This window comes from Mesoplodon mirus, assembly GCF_964341445.2.
Source record: "Mesoplodon mirus genome assembly, chromosome: 1".
Lineage (NCBI taxonomy): Eukaryota > Metazoa > Chordata > Mammalia > Artiodactyla > Ziphiidae > Mesoplodon > Mesoplodon mirus.
The window spans coordinates 37,047,132-37,067,953 of record NC_138976.1 but is presented as its reverse complement, the minus strand read 5'-3'; the positions used below and the strand labels follow the sequence as shown (position 1 = coordinate 37,067,953).

General features: G+C 42.6%; 1 protein-coding gene across 1 annotated transcript in view; it reads left to right on the top strand.

The window, feature by feature from the left end:
* Positions 1 to 19,943, top strand: part of SUSD1 (sushi domain containing 1) — a 112,879-nt gene extending 92,936 nt beyond the window's left edge. Inside the window, exons 13-17 of the mRNA XM_082623213.1 lie at positions 1,670 to 1,766; positions 5,959 to 6,217; positions 11,064 to 11,103; positions 19,262 to 19,355; positions 19,680 to 19,943. Coding sequence (XP_082479339.1) covers positions 1,670 to 1,766; positions 5,959 to 6,217; positions 11,064 to 11,103; positions 19,262 to 19,355; position 19,680 — 491 coding nt within the window. The 3' untranslated portion in view covers positions 19,681 to 19,943. The remainder of the gene's footprint in view (positions 1 to 1,669; positions 1,767 to 5,958; positions 6,218 to 11,063; positions 11,104 to 19,261; positions 19,356 to 19,679) is intronic.
* Positions 19,944 to 20,822: the final 879 nt, after the last annotated feature.

The window sequence follows — 20,822 nt, the reverse complement described above, 5'->3', positions numbered from 1 at the left end:
TTCCTCTGCACTCCCACCACCCTCTTGTGGAACTTTCTCGTAGTTCCAAGCACTGCCTGTTTATAAGACTTTCTCCACTATTAGACTCTGAGCTCCTGGAAAGCAGAAACCATGTCTTCCATAGCTGTTTCTCCCAGCCTCACATAGAGGTGGCTAATAAATATTTGTTGAAAGGCAGTGTATGAATAACATATTCAGTAGAGCTTTAAAAATTATCTAGGAAGGTCTAAGTTTTTATTTATTATAATTTGAATTGAGAATTTCCACCCCAAAGCTATTTTCTAATTGGGTAAATAGAGTCTTGAGCGTCTATTTTGGCCTCTTAGTCCTAATTTCACTGTGGCAGGATTCAGAGGAATTTCAGGGGAGGTGGTGTTCATATTTTATTCTTCTCTTTTTTCCTCCCTCCCTTTATAAATCTCATCCACTTGATAGCACTGTGGAGAAGATTAAATGAGATGAGGCATATATAGGACACATCTATATATGTGTTGTGTGCCCAACACATGTAAGCTGTGTTACTCACAAGGCAGAGTGGCAGCTGGTACATTTATACCATGAATATAACTCCCAGTTAGATGCTAGAACACTGGTGTCAACCAATCAACCAACACTCTCCTCCCTGTGGAATATCTACTTGGGAAATCTGGTTGCTGGGGACAGCAAGATAAGGACAGACAGCTGTGCGATTATAAAGGATCTAGAAGTCTAGGGAATTCCCCGGTGGTCCAGAGGTTAGGACTCTGTGCTTTCACTGCCGAGGGCACAGGTTCGATCCCTGGTGGGGGAACTAAGATCCCACAAGCTGCACGGCGCAGCCAAAAAATATATATATAATAGTAATAATAATAATAATAATAATAAATAAACTGTTCCTAAAGGATCTAGAAGTCTGATAAGCTGGTCTCCCCACCAAATAAGAACCTATTTACCAAGTTAATTGAAATGCCCACAGCATCCACCATCTGTCAGTGCTGGGGCATCATTTCTTTTTTAATTGTAATAAAATATATGCAACATAAAATGTACCATTTTAATTACTTTTCAGGACACAATTTATTGGCATTAAGTACATTCACAATGTTGTAAACCGTCACCATTATCTATTTCTAAAATGTTTTCACCCCAGGCAGAAACTCTGTTGACCATTAAGCAATAACTCCCCATTTCCTACACACCCCCTCAACCCTTGGCAACCTCTAATCTATTTCTGTCTCTATGGATTTACCTGTTCCAGATATTTCATGTAAGTGGAATCATGCAATAGTTGTCCTTCTGTGTCTGGCTTATTTCATTTAGCCTAATGTGTTCAAGATTCATCCATGTCGGAGCATGTGTCTGAATTTGCTCATCTCTTCTTACATGAAAACTTTCCTGTTGATGCCCCATGAGGACCACTTTTTTTTTTTCAGTACGCGGGCCTCTCACTGCTGTGGCCTCTCCCGTCGCGGAGCACAAGCTCCAGACGTGCAGGCTCAGCGGCCATGGCTCACGGGCCCAGCCGCTCGGTGGCATGTGGGATCCTCCCGGACTGGGGCACGAACCCGTGTCCCCTGCATCGGCAGGCGGACTCCCAACCACTGCACCACCAGGGAAGCCCAGGACCACTTTTTTCATGCTTCTGCTCGTTCTGATCATACCCCCTTTCTTCTTTTCAACATGTTTTCAGAGCCTCCCCTTCCGGAAGTAGACTTTTTCACTGTGCACGGAGGGCCTTTACCACGCCTGAGACTGAGGAAAGCCAAGGAGAAAAATGGACCCATCAGGTCAGTAGAGGCCTCTTTTCCATGGCTGCCCAGTGATCTCCGTGGAGTGTTTTGAAAACTTTGATTTGAGTGAGGAGGAGACTTCTTTAGGTGGCTTCACTGGAGTAGTTGAGTCAGTGCAGTCAGGGCCTCATTTTTTGTTTCCTTGGGTACAGACTGGGCCTTTAATTCCAACTAGCACCCTCCCTAATGAATAGAGAGACTTGTAAAGTACCAGAGACAAACATTTGGGCAGCTGAGCTCGAGAAATTAAATCCGTTCCACTGGTCATTAGATGAGCACTGGTTGGGTGCCCGTGACATGTCAGGCTATCACTTTGCACTCACACCTCCAGGTACATCCTTTAGTGATGGTGGATCAGGAGCATCATTTCATTTACCAAAGACAGAATATATTTTCCTTTATTTAAGGATGATCTTGGGGGTGGCAGTGTAGTGCTTTCTTATTTATTTATTTATTTATTGAAGTATAGTTGATTTACAATGTTGTTACAATCTCTGCTGTACAGCAGAGTGACTCAGTTATACACATATAGACATTCTTTTTTTAAATATTCTTTACCATTATGGTTTATCACAGGATATTGAATATAGTTCCCTGAGCTATCCATTAGGACCTTGTTGTTTATCCATTCTAAAATAATAGTTTGCATCTACCAACCCCAAACTCCCAGTCCATCCCTCTCCCTCCCCCACTCCCGTGTGTGTAGTGATTTCTGGAAGAGTCATTTGGATAATTCTTTTAATTCATTCATGTATTGAGATGTGAGCAAGACACTGCATTGTTAACAACTGCTTCTGGGACTCCAGGTGGTATTAGGATGGAATTAATTTACCTCAGTTGCTGGACTACCTTGTGTGCAATTAAGCTTTTTATTTACAAAGGTCATGGCAGGATTAGGAAAGCAGAATTATTCCCTTTTTAGAGAGGAAGATTGAGGTTTGCCTGGAGAGATGAGTAACTTACTGACAGTGACAAATCAAGGAGATGGCAACAACCTGTTTCCTTGACCTAACTTACACCACCTATGTCTCTCCTGACCCTTCGGTCTAATGACCCTGCTGTACCATCAAGGTAAAATTCGTGAGGTATCACAAAACTATAAAAAAGAAAGCATCGATATTATGTGTCCATTTGTAATGAAACTTGAGCTTTTTGTGTCTATTAGTTTGAGTTCAGTAAGTGCTCAAAAGTCTTTCCAGGCATGGATATGGCCTAAGTTGTTCTGTTTCTTGATTCCTGACAAGTCACTGGAAGGCATTGTAATTCTGTTGCTATAAGGAGAACAGAAGTTGTGATCTCACTGCCTGAGAGAATTTGCAAGACGTACGTGATATTTAGGCCAGATGATTATGTAAGGCAGAAAGAAAAGCCAAATGACAGTCTATCCTTGTGGCTCTGTGCCGGCCAGTGCCTCCAAAACAGGAAGTGGAGATCTGTGAGTCATTCAAGGGAGGGTGGTGGTGAGAAAGAGGGGAGAAGTCCTTCCAGAGCAGTCATGCTCTAAACAGCCACAACTGCTTCCCCAACATCATCGGAGCTAATTACCAGCAGGCCGTTGGGGGGTTTTCTTGGCCCGACTACCTGGTTTGAGCTGGGGGTAGCAGCACCGCCAGTGTGACAGGCCGGAGTCTGCCTTGTACATTGTCAGGGGACAGTGGCTTGGGCACATGGTGGAGCAGGGGCTCTGGGGCCACACTCCCTTCCTTAGCTTGGTGATCTTGGGTGGATGACGCAGCCTGTGGCTGGGCTCTCTTAATGCTAGTGTCCCCCACACTTTCCAGATTACAAGTGTACCTGGGGAGCTTTATCAGCTGTATGAATTCTGAGACTCTACTGGAGAGTTTGATTCAGTAGGTCTGGGATGGGGGCTGGGAATTTGTGCAATTATCAAGCAACTTGGGTGATTATGATCATGCTAATTTGGGAGACTGCTTTATGCGTCATGAATGGTGCCTCTACTGGGCAATGTTCAGAACCAAAAGAGTTCAGGTGAGCCTTGAACTTTCACTTGAATATCACTACCTACATGGAAAGATGAGAGGGACTTGAAGATGTACTGATGGACAGCATGGAGTCTGCTGCCTATTTACTTTCTTACCTGTGGCCATGATTCATAGGGATGTCTTCAAGTTCCCAGGAAAGTTTGTTGTTATAAGTGTTCCGTTGTCGGCAGTGGAGGCTTAGTAAATGTTTACTGGTGATGGCAGTGACAACTTATTGCCCAGCAGCCTTTACTTTGTCCCTTTTGTAGAAAGCCCTATGCTGAAAGTGAACCCAGAAACTTTGTGGAAATCAGGGGCCTGAGGACACCTAGGAATTTGGGGAGCCTGGTTGGTGGATAGTTTCCAAATCCAACACCTGCTGTTGGGGAGGACTCCCTTTTCTTAACCTAGTAACTCATGAGCTCTTAGGAAGCAGGAGATAGGGCGTTAGGAATGCGGAGCAGGAAGCGTATACTTATTGGTAAAATAGAATTATGTGTGCTAATGAGTTTTGGAAAGTACCCTAATCGTATTTGGTGCTCATGCATGTTTTTCTTCTTTACTGAAATTTCAACTCAAGAAACATTAGTGAGGAATCAGTCACAGCCAAAGAGCTGTGCAAGGATTTGCAAGGATACAAGAGTAAATCATTCAATAAAGACGCACATGTAGAGAATGGACTTGAGGACACGGGGAGGGGGAAGGGTAAGCTGGGACGAAGTGAGAGAGTGGCATTGACATATACACTACCAAATGTAAAATAGATAGCTAGTGGGAAGCAGCCACATAGCACAGGGAGATCAGCTCAGTGCTTTGTGACCACCTAGAGGGGTGGGATAGGGAGGGTGGGAAGGAGATGCAAGAGGGAGGAGATATGGGGATATATGTATATGTATAGCTGATTCACTGTTATAAAGCAGAAACTAACACACCATTGTAAAGCCATTGTACTCCAATAAAGATGTTAAAAAAAAAAAGCACCCCTATGAACTTACAAAAAAAAACCCAGTAAATCATTCAAATCCCTGCTATCAAGCCTGATAGAAAAAGCAGACATCCCAACACCTACTATACTAGAGGCAGGAGATGAGTCCCAAATAGATGGGAATAAAAAGAAAGGCGTGATTCATTCTCAGAGTTTTTTTAAATTTTTAAAAATATCTTTATTGGAGTACAATTGCTTTACAGTGGTGTGTTAGTTTCTGCTTTATAACAAAGTGAATCAGTTATACATATACATATGTTCCCATATCTCTTCCCTCTTGCGTCTCCCTCCCTCCCACCCTCTCTATCCCACCCCTCTAGGTGGTCACAAAGCACCGAGCTGATCTCCCTGTGCTATGCGGCTGCTTCCCACCAGCTATCTGTTTTACATTTGGTAGTGTATATATGTCCATGCCACTCTCTCGCTTTGTCACAGCTTACCCTTCCCCCTCCCCATGTCCTCAAGTCCATTCTCTAGTAGGTCTCTCAGAGTGTTTTTGTTCTTACACTTCCTTTCACTGACAGATTTTCTATTTGGTGGGATAAATAATACTAAAACACATGACAAAAATGACACCTGATTGCTAGCGTGTTTCTTTGTCCACATCTAGGGAGCATATGAGATTTTCCCTTTCTGGCTCTTTCAGGATATTGTCAGACTAGATGAACTCATGGTGATCTGTACTCCATGCTTCTCATTCACTTCACAGGAACTTTGGTATCAGTACGTGAACTGGAGGGAATGTAAATCACATGAGTTCCGTTTTAGGTACTGCATGTGATTGTGTGGAGCCTTTTTGCAGACTTAGTGCATTAACTCTTGTAGGCATTTGGCCTCCATGTGACTACTAAACCCTTTCCACAGCTGGGTTTTATTTGCCCATGTGAAAATCACTGATTAGATCAACTTTAAGACACATATACTCATGCAGCAACTTCTCCCAGCTAAAGAGGATTTACCGGATAGCCATCTGCAGCCAGAACTTGGAGAGATCGCTCACCCAGTGTCATCTGGCATTAACACTGTTGGTTCCAACTGGAGTTCCAAGACTGTGGGAGCTGTCAGACCGTAAATCCCACACGGGCAAGGACTTTTATCCAGTGTTGCATCTCCAGTGTCTAGAAAAGTGTTGATCTCATAGCAGGTGCTCAACAAATATGAATAAATGAATGAACGAATCCCCCAAGCAAGGATCTGATAGACATTTTCTTTTCTCTTCCAGTTCATATCAGGTGTTAGTGCTTCCCCTGGCCCTCCAAAGCACATTTGTTTGTAATTCTGAAGAGGCTACCTCATTCTTTAGCAATGCTTCTGGTGCTGATGGATATGTGACGGCAGAACTGCTCGCCAAGGATGTTCCTGATGATGCCATGGAGATATCTATTGGAGACAGGCTGTACTATGGGAAATATTATAATGCACCCTTGAAAATAGGGAATGACTACTGCATTATATTACGAATCACAAGTGAATGGAATAAGGTATATTTCTTTAAAAACTCTTGTGAATTCTATATTTTCCTCTTCATGTGAAATTTAAATATTTGAACATTTGTTTTCCCAATATTTGAGATGAACACTGCTTGTAAGAACAATAAGAATGTGTTGAATCTTCACTTTATAAAGGATGAGCAGGTGAAACCTTTTTGGAGGTTGATATTCTGAACTTGCTGGGGGACCTGTTTGGACTGAATTAGTTTGGATTCTTCTTCTTAAGCTTCACGAATGCCCTCATCCTATTGCACTGTTGAAGCCTAAGTTGGAGAGGAACATCTAGATCTTTCTGTCACTTCCCCGTACTCCTGCCAGACTGCTGCCTCTCCTCATTCTCCAGGAAGCCAGGAGGAGGGGCAGATTAAGCTCAGCACTATTTTCTGGCTCTATTTTCTGCTTCTGTTATTTCCTTGGCTATTGCGTAAGCCTCACTCTCCTCTCTCCATCCTTTGAAAGGCTATGTTTTTCCAGTGCTGGTTCTTTCTTGAGACATAAAACTATATATTCATTTCAGAATGAATAGATGGGGACTTCCCTGCCAGTCCAGTGGTTAAGACTCTGTGCTTCCAACGCAGGGGGGCGCAGGTTTGATCCCTGGTCAGTGAACTGAGATCCTATCTACCATGTAGTGCGGCCAAAAAAAAAAAAAAGAATGAATGAATATAATGAGCTGGGCAAGCAGAATAGCAAGAGCTGGATGGGTCAGTCAGGGGTGGAAGATCTAGAAGAAGCATTGTGATGGTTGCCTTAGGAGGACTCAGGGTTTGGTATCAATTCATATCGGTTGGTAATGGAAACTAGAAAAAATAATATTAATAGAAATATCTCTTGACTGATGAATTTGAGCTATCGTGTAAGGTTCATCACATATTTAAAACTGAAACACGCAATTAAATTCTGTATAGGACTCAAGTCAATGCGCCATTATCATGCTTGATATAAAACTAAGAATATTTCCAAGTAGCAAAAAGTTCTGGTGGTGTTTTGTGGCAATTATGTAGGGATTAAGAATTGGAAGACTAAAGTCCAGAATATATTGCCCTGAATTTGTTCCACAGGTGTTTATGACTTAGACAAGGCCTCCTTGCTGGTAAATTACCCGGAGATCCTGACTTGGTGTTTCTAGCCATAGACAACACTGGCAGTACCATATGTGTGCAACTTAGAGATTGCTCAGAGAGCTTCTGTCTCAGACTGAGACTTTGGTCTGGGAGGGTGTATTAGTTATCTTGGGCTGCCATTTCAAAATGCCATAGACTGCGTGGCTTAAACAACAGACATTTATTTCTCATAGTTCTGGAGACGGGGAAGTCCAAGATTAAGGTGCAGGCTGCTTGGGTTCCCTGGGGAGGACCCTCTTCCTGGCTTGCAGACAGCTGCCTTCTTGCTGTGTCCTCATGTGGTGGGGACTGAGTGAGCTCTGATCAGTCTTCCTCATCTTATGGACCCTGATCCCATCATGTGGGCCCTACCCTCATGACCTCATCTAAACCTAATTACATTCCAAAGGCCCTGTCTCCAAATAACATCACATTGGGGGTTAGGGCTTCAATATGAATCAATATCAATTTGGGGCACAGGGGGAATGAAGTGGGAGGTTACGATAAGAGTTCTAGTTTATAGGGAACTTTCCTGTGTTGTCATTGATGCCTCTTTTTCATACAGCTAAGTGGAACACGTGCTTGTTCTTTGAAATCATTTATATTTGGACTCACATATTTGAATTGCTATTACTTCCCCTGTGGGTTTCAAATATATTAGTGTTGCAGTCATATTAAAATCAGTAGTGATTTATTTATTTATTTTTCTTTTTAAAACAGCTTTACTGAGATGCGATTCATATAATTCTAAAGTGTACAATTCAGTGGTTTTTAATATGTTTACAAGATGGTGGTAATGCAACAATCACCATCTAATACTCAGACATTTAGCAGTGATTATTTTTAATATTTATTTTTAATTGTGGTAAAATACGCATAAAATTTACCATTTAACAATTTTTTTTTTAGTTTCTGCTTTATAACAAAGTGAATCAGTTATACATATACATCTGTTCCCATACCCCTTCCCTCTTGCATCTCCCTCCCTCCCACCCTCCCTATCCCACCCCTCCAGTCGGTCACAAAGCACCGAGCTGATCTCCCTGTGCTCTGCGGCTGCTTCCCACTAGCTATCTACCTTACATTTGGTAGTGTATATATGTCCATGCCTCTCTCTCACTTTGTCACAGCTTACCCTTCCCCCTCCCCATATCCTCAAGTCCATTCTCAAGTAGGTCTGTGTCTTTATTCCTGTTTTACCCCTAGGTTCTTCATGACATTTTTTTTCTTAAATTCCATATATATGTGTTAGCATACGGTATTTGTCTTTCTCTTTCTGACTTACTTCACTCTGTATGACAGACTATCCACCTCATTACAAATAGCTCAATTTCGTTTCTTTTTATGGCTGAGTAATATTCCATTGTATATATGTGCCACATCTTCTTTATCATTCATCGGATGATGGACACTTAGGTTGTTTCCATCTCCGGGCTATTGTAAATAGAGCTGCAATGAACATTTTGGTACATGACTCTTTTTGAATTATGGTTTTCTCAGGGTATATGCCCAGTAGTGGGATTGCTGGGTCATATGGTAGTTCTATTTTTAGTTTTTTAAGGAACCTCCATACTGTTCTCCATAGTGACTGTACCAATTCACATTCCCACCAGCAGTGCAAGAGTGTTCCCTTTTCTCCACACCCTCTCCAGGATTTATTGTTTCTAGATTTTTTGATGATGGCCATTCTGACCCGTGTGAGGTGATACCTCATTGTAGTTTTGATTTGCATTTCTCTAATTATTAGTAATGTTGAGCATCCTTTCATGTGTTTGTTGGCAATCTGTATATCTTCTTTGGAGAAATGGCTATTTAGGTCTTCTGCCCATTTTTGGATTGGGTTGTTTATTTTTTGATATTGAGCTGCATGAGCTGCTTGTAAATTATGGAGATTAATCCTTTGTCAGTTGTTTCATTTGCAAATATTTTCTCCCATTCTGAGGGTTGTCTTTTCATCTTGTTTATATTTTCTTTTGCTATGCAAAAGCTTTTAAGTTTCATTAGGTCCCATTTGTTTATTTCTGTTTTTATTTCCATTTCTCTAGGAGGTGGGTCAAAAAGGACCTTGCTGTGATTTATGTCATACAGTGTTCTGCCTATGTTTTCCTCTAAGAGTCTCATAGTGTCTGACCTTACATTTAGGTCTGTAATCCACTTTGAGTTTATTTTTGTGTATGGTATTAGGAAGTGTTCTAATTTCATTCTTTTACATGTAGCTGTCCAGTTTTCCCAGCACCACTTATAGAAGAGGCTGTCTTTTCTCCATTGTATATTCTTGCCTCCTTTATCAAAAATAAGGTGACCATATGTGCATCGGTTTATCTCCGGGCTTTCTATCCTGTTCCATTGAGCTATATTTGTTTTTGTGCCAGTACCATACTGTCTTGATTACTGTAGCTTTGTAGTATAGTCTAAAGTCAGGGAGCCTGATTCCTCTAGCTCCGTTTTTCTTTTTCAAGATTGCTTTGGCTATTCTGGGTTTTTTTGTGTTTCCGTACAAATTTTGAAATTTTTTGTTCTAGTTCTGTGAAAAATGCCATTGGTAGTTTGATAGGGATTGCGTTGAATCTGTAGATTGCTTTGGATAGTAGAGTCATTTTCACAATGTTGATTCTTCCAATCCAAGAACATGGTATATCTCTCCATCTGTTTGTATCATCTTTAATTTCTTTCATCAGTGTCTTATACTTTTCTGCATACAGGTCTTTTGTCTCCTTAGGTAGGTTTATTCCTGGGTATTTTATTCTTTTTGTTGCAGTGGTAAATGGGAGTGTTTCCTTAATTTCTCCTTCAGATTTTTCATCATTAGTATATAGGAATTGCATGTTATCTTTTATTAAATGCACCTGATGCACTAAGCATCAAGGCAAAATTTAGTCACATTCAAAACCTTGTGGCCATTTTAAGCTTTTCCCAGAATTTATCAGTGTAAATATAGTTTTTCAATTTTTAATAAAATAAACCAAGAATGACTAAGGTTGTCACTTGAAAGAGAATTACTTAATGAAGTTGAAGGGATCTTTCTCTAACCTCTACTATTTGGTTTCCTTTGGGAAATTTTTTGCTGACTTTTATCATAGATCAACAGTAATCCTAGCATCCCTAACAGACAAATGTGCCTGTAATATCAGCAGGGGAGAAGAAGAGAAGGTATTTCATTCCAATGAGTTTGTGGGTTGCTTCTACCATGGATGAGCTTTCATACATGTTCCTTTAGCTTTCTTTCTGGTTCTTGGCTATGTTTTGGGTAACTGAGTTTGCCTGGTAAATATCATCTAGAGAAGTGAAGTATTCGTATATACTAGGCCGTCTCATAGCCTTGCACATAACATGCATCACTACTTCTTGCTGAACCTGGATGTGACCCCAGAATCCTTTTCAACATACTGTAGCTCTCCAGGCAGTCAGTGCCAGTTGCTGAGAGCTGGCAAGGGGAATGGAACTTACCACCATCCCTGCTCTTTCCTCATAGCATGTGCTTCCTGAGATCCATTGGAAAGCTTTAGGGTCATCCATTCCTAGGGTCACTTCTGTCTCTGCTGCCCACGCCAGTCCCTTTGAACACTTGGTGATCATAAGGCTAAATTGTAAGATGTTAGAGCTAGAAGAGATTTTAAAGATCGTGTGGTCCAAAATAAGAGATAAACCCCTGCAACTTGGAGGGCTAAAGTGTGTTATTTAAACTGACATCACATGCCACCCAATTATATGTGTTGCTGTGTTTTCCTTTATAGGTGAGAAGAAGCTCCTGTGCAGTTTGGGCTCAGGTAAAAGGTAAAACCATTTTCTGCCTAAGACTGTTCTCCTTATTTCTCCTCTGTCCACTCTGCAGCATCAAGTATATGTTAATGAGATTTCTTTTTAAATTGTCACAGGTGACAAAAACGCATCTCAGACTAGCCTACAAAAAACCATAGCTGAAAAGGATGAGGGGTGGGAACTTATGGAATTAGAACCAGAGTGGCATCACCAGGCCTCCAGAAACTGGGACTTGGGACTCAATACCATAAGTAGGACTGTCCCTTTCTATCAGTCTCTATCTCCTCTCTAAGTGTGAGTTGGCCTCATTTTCTTCTACTATAAGCTATGTGGTGTTGGGGGGGGGGGGGAACCAGCTGCCCCAGCTTAGCCACTTCAGTGGGAACAGACAGTTTTTCAATTCAGCGAGTCTCTTCTCCTAGCTAAGTGACTATCCATTGGATGAATCACTATTAAGAGGAGATAGGGTAGTGTGATTAGCCTACCTTGGGTTTGGGGCTTACTGGTATGGCTGCTTGGGGGCAGATCAATGTGATCAGCAACCTCACCAGGGTTGCATTGAGAGGGGGACATGATCCCCATCAGGAGGAAGCACAGAAAACCATGTTGGCAGACCAAAACAAAGAGCCACAAGCAGTCCACTACTTTCAACCATTTGGCTACTTAGCATGTGCACACACATACACATACACTATTTAGAAAAACACCCTCCATTAAGAAAGTGAAATTATCCTCCATACAACCAAAAATGGAACCCAAGTAGAAGACAGCTCAAAGGTGGGTCTCTTACTGAATCCAACTCCAAGACCAGGGTTCCTGGGGATGATCCGTCCCTCTTGATCTAATTAATCTAGATGTGCTTCTCATGATCTGTTAGCAATCTATGATTAAATGGCAAACTTAATCATTCTCAAACCACAGTATATAATATGAAAGGGAAGCGTGGATAATCACAATAAGTACGTTCATTTAGAAAGGAAGAAAAGATAAAGAACCGTGCAGTGGCCAGGGGGCCGATAACAAGGACCACATCCTGCTGGACAGGAAAAGCAAGCATCTCCTGCCCTGGCAGCAGAATGGGTCGCTTGGTCAGTTAGTTTTGGCTGCCTCGGGCTCTGCCTGATGGGAGAGCAGCCTTGTCCCTTTCCTCGAGAGCCTTCCCTAAGAGATGCAGAGAGAAGGAGCCCCACTGAGTGCCTACAACTTAAACCTTCTGCTTCATGGGGGCAGTTATCTGGGTGGCGGAGTTGCCTTAGGGATTGAGCAATCACAGGTCCTTGTTTGCCAGGCTGGGATTTCCCTGGCAGTACATTTCTTTAAACCAGCAGGCAGCCAGCCACTGGATTTGATTCATAAGAATTCCATTAGTTTGTAGCTAATACCAGAAATCTTGTCAAGTTTATGACCTTTTGAGTCTGGAACTTTTCCTTGTGGTTCATGAATCCTAGCAACAGCCTGAGGAATTCTGCTTTTAGCCCAGAGTATCGGTTTAACTCCTTACATCCTGTCCCTCACCTAAGAGCATCATAAAACAATAGGCTGGGGTGCTTCCAGGAGGGTTCCAGTGGATGGTGCCTTACAATTGGGGGATTTGTTACTCTGTCTGTAGAGGGTACCTAGCAGGAAATGTTTGGGAGGAACCTGGAGAAATAAGCTTCCTTCGTTTTCTGCTTATCCCCTAATCTCATTTCCCATGTATTTATCTCTTCAACAAGGGTAGGGTACATGGATTTTCAACTGGGCAAGGCACATTACCTGACTGTCAGCCATCTTGGATTGTACATTGCCAGGCAGCCAGGGCCTCTCTCTCTTTTTTCAATTTTCTTGAGAAAATAATTTACATATAACGTTGTGTGAGTTTAAGGTGTACAATGTGATGATTTGATTCACTTACTTATTGCAAAATGATTACCGCAGTAAGGTTAGTTAATACCTCCATTACCTCACATAATCACCGTATATATATGTAATTTATGTATATAGGTATACGTATATATTTATATATATAATTTGTGTATATGTATGTGTGAATATTTAAGAACTACTCTCCTAATATCTTTCAAGTGTGCAATACAGTACTGTTAACTACAGTCAACATGCTGTACATTAGAATATGTCCCAGAACTTAATTATCTTACAACTGGAAGTTTGTACCCTTTGACCATCATCTTCCCGTTTCCCCTACCCCCTAGCCCCTGGCAACCACCGTTCTATTCTCTATGTCTACGAATTCAGCTTTTTTAGATTCCATGTATAAGTGAGATCATTCCATATTTGTCTTTCTCTGTCTGACTTATTTCACTTGGCATCATAAGTGAGGGCCTCTTTTTTTGTTTTTTATTTTTTTTGCATTTTCTCTCTGTATATTTTTAATATCTTTATTGGAGTATAATTGCTTTACAATGGTGTGTTAGTTTCTGCGGTATAACAAAGTGAATCAGCTATACATATACATATATCCCCATATCCCCTCCCTCTTGCGTCTCCCTCCCACCCTCCCTATCCCACTCCTCCAGATGGTCACAAAGCACCGAGCTGATCTCCCTGTGCTATGCGGCTGCTTCCCACTAGGTATCTATTTTACATTTGGTAGTGTATATATGTCCATGAGTGAGGGCCTCTCTTAACAAAGATGTGCGCTCTTACATTTCTGCGTGCAGATAGACTAAGCCCCTTTCTTAGAATTGAATGATGGCCACGAGAAACAATCATGCATTCCAACATTTGGAAATTTTTCTGCCAATCCATTCCCTGGAGATTTAAGGGTGGGATGGAGTTCCTACAGGAAAAGAGGTGCTTTTACCAGAAGAATGGAGATGTGCAAGCATCATGGACAGGCACAGATACAATAGCTTCCAGAATCCGCTGCTTTCAGCAGCTGTTCAGTGTGATTAACAAACTCAAACTGGGTAGAAGAAATGGCCAAAGAGCTGGCTACAGTCATTCTACTGTGATTAAGTTAACAGGAAGGATTTTGCTTTGGAAATATCTAAGTGGCTTTTGGCAATGCTTTTTTCCCCTCATGTTGAAAGAGAATCTGAACCTTTGAATTCAAGCTACTGGAAAGAGCTGAGATAATAGAAAACCCAGTTATGTTGAAATTTTGAAGGCAGCTCTAGCAGATATACATCTACATACGGAATGGGTTGTGCGCTCACCTGGCAGTCTCCTTTTGCAAAAATTTTGGAGCCTGCCATTTCAGAAAGTAAGTTGGAGAGAACTAGGATCCAAATAAGTCCTCAATTTGTTTCAGTTCACTCATGCCAAGCAACAGCCCCATTCTTGCCCTTGCCCTCTGATGAATTATGCTATTTACCTTTTGCACGTTGCCCCTAAAAGAGCTTTGTGATGACTGTCAGGGAGCCAGCAGTCGGTTTGATGGGAAGTGCAGAGGCCTGGGCTTCTTTGCCCGAGTCCTGCTACTAATCAGCTGAGTGTCTTGGAAATTATATGTAACTTGGCTGGTTCACTGTTGCCTTCCTCCAAGATCTCTGCGATCCCTTCCAGCCACAAAGTACTATGATTCTGTGCTTTCTTGACTCACAGAGCAAGGTCATTTGATATATGTGAGATGATGATAAACTGTAATCAGGGAACATCCTTTAGTCATAGGCATGAAAGCTCTGAGTCATTAGTGACTACTCCTCTTTCTCATTTAGCCCACATTTTGCACTTGGGCAGACCTCTCTGACTGTCATTTCTGTGTTTACTCCCTGAGCAGAGGCCTTTGGATGACTGGCCAAGCCTCTTTCTCATCTCCCATCACAGTTTTCAGGTTTCCCTCTTCACTCAAGCCTACACTACCACCTGACATGTTCCCTCCACAGTTCTCCAGTATTTCTTTTTCTGGTTTCCAAGGCCTCAGTTGGACACCAATATACCCTTCTGATTGCATCTCTCATTCTTCTCCATTCAAACCGATGTGTCAGCTCTTCTCTGGATATGGCCCTTTCTTTCTCTCCTTAATGTCTTGCTCATACGATTATGTACTTACCTCCACCTGGATTGCCCTATAACCTTCCTGTAATTTCTGTTTATTACAACCCCTCCTGTTCTTCAAGATTAAAATCAAATGCCATCTCCTCCTTGACACTTTTTTAAATTTCCTCAACAGGGCAGGATCTCTCTCCCTCCCTCTCGTTAGCCATTCTGCCATACTTTCGAGTCACTGGTATACTTGTTTTTTCTTACTAGATTTCATACGCTTGAGAGAGAGCATTTGAAGGGCTGGAGCAGTGCCTGGCACACAGTAGGTGCTCAGTCAGAATTTATTGAATTGAGTTGAATGATTACTGGGGAACCAACAGTACAGTCTGGTGAGAAAAGAAGCATGGTGGGTGCAATACTTATCAAATAAGCCAGAGAAGATTAATATCAAGGTATAAGCCTAGTGTGTACATTATCTATGAATATACTATGTGCATGCATGTATACACATATACACTCACACTCATTTTATTTTATTTTTTGAACATCTTTATTGGAGTATAATTGCTTTACAATGTTGTGTTAGTTTCTGCTGTATAACAAAGTGAATCAGCTATATGTGAGCATATATCCCCATATCCCCTCTGTCTTGTGTCTCCCTCCTACCTCCTTATCCCACCCCTCTAGGTGGTCACAAAGCACTGAGCTGATCTCCCTGTGCTATGCGGCTGCTTCCCACTAGCTATCTATTTTACATTTGGAGTGTATATATGTCCATGCCACGCTCTCACTTCGTCCCAGCTTACCCTTCCCACTCCCCGTGTCCTCAAGTCCATTCTCTACGTCTGCGTCTTTATTCATGTCCTGCACCTAGGTTCTTCAGAACCTTTTTTTTTTTTTTAGATTCCATATATATGTGTTAGCATACGGTATTTGTTTGTCTCTTTCTGACTTACTTCACTCTGTATGACAGACTCTAGATCCATCCACCTCACTACAAATAACTCAGTTTCGTTTCTTTTTATGGCTGAGTAATATTCCATTGTATATATGTGCCACATCTTCTTTATCCATTCATCGGTCGATGGACACTTAGGTTGCTTCCATGTCCTCGCTATTGTAAACAGATCTGCAATGAACATTGTGGTACGTGACTCTTTTTGAATTATGGTTTTCTCAGGGTATATGCCCAGTAGTGGGATTGCCGGGTCATATGGTAGTTCTATTTTTAGTTTTTTAAGGAACCTCCATACTGTTCTCCATAATGGCTGTATCAATTTACATTCCCACCAACAGTGCAAGAGGGTTCCCTTTTCTCCACACCCTCTCCAGCATTTATTGTTTGTAGATTTTTTTTTTTTTTTTTTTTTGCGGTATGTGGGCCTCTCACTGTTGTGGCTTCTCCCGTTGCGGAGCACAGGCTCTGGACGCGCAGGATCAGCGGCCATGGCTCACGGGCCTAGCCGCTCCGCGGCATGTGGGATCTTCCCAGACCAGGGATCGAACCCGTGTCCCTTGCATTGGCAGGCGGCTTCTTAACCACTGAGCCACCAGGGAAGTCCCTCTAGAAAGTCTCTTGACAACATTTTCTGAGGTAATGATTTGCCAGGCTCTTTAGCAAGAGATATGTTCCATGGCTGCTTTTGCTGGTGCCAGCTCTCCTGTAGAGTCTCCAGTAGACTCAAACTGCTCTCAACCTAGTTGTAGAGATCTGCGCAGTGCTGATCAGTAGAAGTCTCTGCAGTGATGGAAAGATTTTAACGCTGTGTTGTCCGGTATGGTAGCCACTCACCACTTGTGGCTACTGGGCACTTGAAATGTACACTTAAAATAGTATGACTGAGAAACTGAATTTTAAATCTAATTTAATTTAAATTAATTTAGATTTAGATAGCTACCTTGTGGCTAGCGGCTACTGTATTAGACAGCACAGAATTGATGATGAAAAAGTTAAGCAGCTTGAACTGTTCTCAAATGTGCTACATTCACTGCCAGGGAAATAAGTCATCTATATTTTGAGGGTCTCAAGTCCAGGGGCTATTTTTCCTCTTAAGCCCCTCTCCCCTTACGGTAACAGATGTTTGCTTTTGCTGTTTTCAGCTCTCCAATGGCAGTGTTGGATTACCCAGGGGGAGCACTAAGCATATGCCTGGTGCATTGGTAAAAGGAGGGTACAGACAAATGAAATACAGTTGGCCCTCCATATCTTCAGGTTCCACATTCATGGATTCAACCAACCATGGATTGAAAATATTCAGAAAAAATAATTCCAAAAAGTTCCAAAAAGCAAAATTTGAATTTGCTGCACACTGGCAACTCTTTACCTAGGATTTATTGAATATGTTGTATTTACAGCTATATACATAGCATTTATGTTGTTTTAGGTATTATAAATAATCTAGAGATGATTTAAAGTATACAGTAGGTTATAAGCAAATACTACACCATTTTATATCAGGGACTCAAGCATCTGAGGATTTTGGTATCCAAGGGGGGCCCTGGAACCAATCCCCCATGGATACCGAGGGATGACTGTAATTTGATATTCCAACAATGACAACTGCAACAAATCATCTGGAAAAATTTGGAATTGATTGCACTCCCTTAAACTTATTCCATGACTTGGTGGTATTTTTATTTTTAATTCTATACATGCAAAGTCAGCCCCCCAAGATCTTCTCAATGTCTGGTGGCACCATTGTACAGATTTTTGTTCTTCCAAAGAGGAATTTGAGCAACCACAGCCCGAGGCCCCATAATCATCAGCCTGTGGAGGAAAGATCTGGGCCAGCACCCCTGACTTCTGGGGGAGAACATGACCCACTCTGCTGCAGAAAGAGCTGGATTCAGATCTGTACTGGGAAAGCATGGTGCTGTGGTCAAAAGCAAAGACCCTGGAGCCAGGCAGCTTGGGTTTGAATCCTGGCTCTGTCATTTACTAGCTGGGTGACCTTGGGCAAGTTTCTTAACCACTCCATGTCTGGATTCATCATCTATAAAGTGGGAATAATAATAGTACCCAGTGTAATAATACCTGGTGCCATTATTACGGTACCCAGTGGGTGGTTAGGAGAGGTTTTAGAACGGTGTCTGGCACATAGTAAGTGCTAAGTAAGTGTTTGCAAGTTAAAATGAGATCTTTAGTTTAGAACATGATGCCCTGACTTAGTCACTTGGCCCAAATGTACAACTCAAACGTGCGTGTTTTTCAGTTAACAGCCAGGGATCTCCCTGGAGTTGACATGCGATACACCTCTGAATAGAACATACGAATGTCTTTCAAAGAGCTTTTACATCAATTTTCTTATTTTATCTTCACGGCAACCTGCTGAACAGAGCAGGGAGGTACTACTTTTCTTCCTGCAGGGGAAATGACAGATGACTCTACCCAACAGAGAGGATTTGTTTGCTATGTTTGTTTTTCTTTTAAAGATTTATTTATTTATTTTATTAATATTTTTATTATTATTATTATTTTTGGCTGCATCGGGTCTTAGTTGCAGCACGTGGGATCTTTGTTGAGGCGCGAGGGATCTTTTGTCGTGGCATGCGGGCTCTTCATTGTGGTGCTCGGGCTTCTCTCTATTTGTGGCAGCGGGTTTTCTCTTCTCTAGGTGTGGCGCGCAGGCTCCAGAGCGCATGGGCTCTGTAGTTTGCGGCATGCAGGCTCTAGTGGAGGCGAGCAACCTTAATAGTTGTGGCTTGCGGACTTAGTTGCCCAGCAGCATGTGGGATCTTAGTTCCCCGACCAGGGATCAAACCCACATCCCCCAGTGGCAGATTCTTTACCACTGGAGCACGAGGGAAGTCCCTGTTTGCTATATTTGATCACTGGAGCTATCATTTTTGGAGCAAAAGTCCAAATGACATCAGAATGACATCTTCCTCGACGCAAAGGAAAACTGCCGGTAAAAATCGATCAAGTGTAATTGACTTGAGAGAGGACCAACACACACAACACAGGATGCTGTATGTGTGTGCCCAACAAATCAGCTTTTATCCCTTGTAACTTGAATGTGGCCCGGTTTTACGCTTCCTTTTCAAAAATGTCGTGGAACGGTTTTTCCTGATGCCCTGTTCTCAGGGCCAACTGAGGGGGCACGGAGGAACTCTGGGCATTCTTGGGATGGTTTGTTAAATGGGGCCAACCTCTGGTTAAAACAGAGCGAGGACAGGTGGATGTGCACCTCCGGGGAGGGCCGTGATTCTGTGCTCTGTGGGTTCAGCGTGTGGTTTTGTCCCGCAGATTCATCGCTCACGCTGCAGCAGATGGTAGGCGTTGGGCTAGGCTCCCTGGCTGTTGTGATTGTCCTCGCATTCCTCTCCTTCTCAGCAGTGTGGTATGTCCGACTGTCATTTTTGAGGAATGAGTGGAATGGAGGGAGGGTGGGGCTGGAGTCAGGAAGAACAGCTGGGATTGAGGAGGGTCAGAGGGGGAGTGCGGGAGGTTGTCCCAGGCTCAGTAGGTGAAAGGCATGGGTAACTCTGCACCTCAGGAGGGAGGGGCATGCCCTCCAGTCCCAGGAAGAGAGCAGGGTCAGTGATGGCGCCCTGAACACTCACAAAGTGGTGGCTCATCTCCTGTACCGCTTCCCGTGCACACGGGGGTGCACCGCAGGAAAACCTAAGTGTCAGTGAACTCTCTTTTCCTCCACCATGTCTAGATTGCCAATGCTGCGTGAAGACGATGCACTGCTGCTGGGGCAGATGTTATGACAGCTTCTCAAGTGTCTGCACAAAGGCCCTGTGTGTGTGTGGGCCTGCAATCCCATTCCTGGATTCAAGACAGTGACTATCTCTTTGGAATCCCCCAAAAGGAGGACACTCGGGAATCGTTGATGTCTTCCCTGCTACACGACCAGTTCTGTGTCTCTGAACTTGAGAACCTTGATGTACAATGTAATATTGACCACAGGCTACAGGTCACATGGACTGGCCTGTGTTCTCCTCTGAGTGATGCCTGAGAGTCAGCTCCTCTAGGCACTGAATGCAAGAGACTGTCTGCCTCTTCCTTTATAGCATCTCTGTCATTATTTCAGAATCCATTCTTTTATAATAAGTAATGAGATAGACTTAAGTGTGGGCTAGAATTTGACTTTATGAAGGAGGTCATTGCAAAGGCTAGAGATCATTGACATAGGCAAATACGGTAAACACTTTAGAAGCCCTTTTCCGACAATTGGTTGACACACTAATTAGAAAGTATGCTAGCCTGGCCACCCCAGTAAGTTCCCTGCAATATCTGTTAGGCAGTGTTGCTTTGATACAGTTCCTTTTGTCTTATATGTATTCAAAAGCCATAAGTCTTCATTCCAGTAAAAATATTCTGTTAAGTTAGACAGTTCTCTTCCACATGAATGTTTAGAACAGCCTTGGCAAATTTTTTTTTCCACTGAACATTTCCTAAAAATGCTCTGTGCCTCCTTTTAGACTTGGGGGTGGTGTGGTAACAATGGGTTGCAACACTATGAAGCCCACGGCCAGAGTCCTGTGTTTACAGAGGAGGGGAACAACGCCGGTGACACGATCATCCCTTTTATCTACAACATCAGTAACTATGAGTGTTACTTTATCATGAACCATTTCCCAGACCTACTGTCAATATGCTGAATTTACAGATGGAGTGGGTTCGATTTGACTTTTAAAGCCCGAATCAGTGTTCTTGAACTTTCCTCCCTAACCAACAGTGTAACTCCAAGGCTCAGCAAGGAACGAAGGGAGAAGAAGGACGGAGGCTTGTGGCTTCTCTAAGTGACGGTGGTGTCCTCCTCTGCCTTCTCCCTCCCTCTCCAGGCCTAGAGAATAGA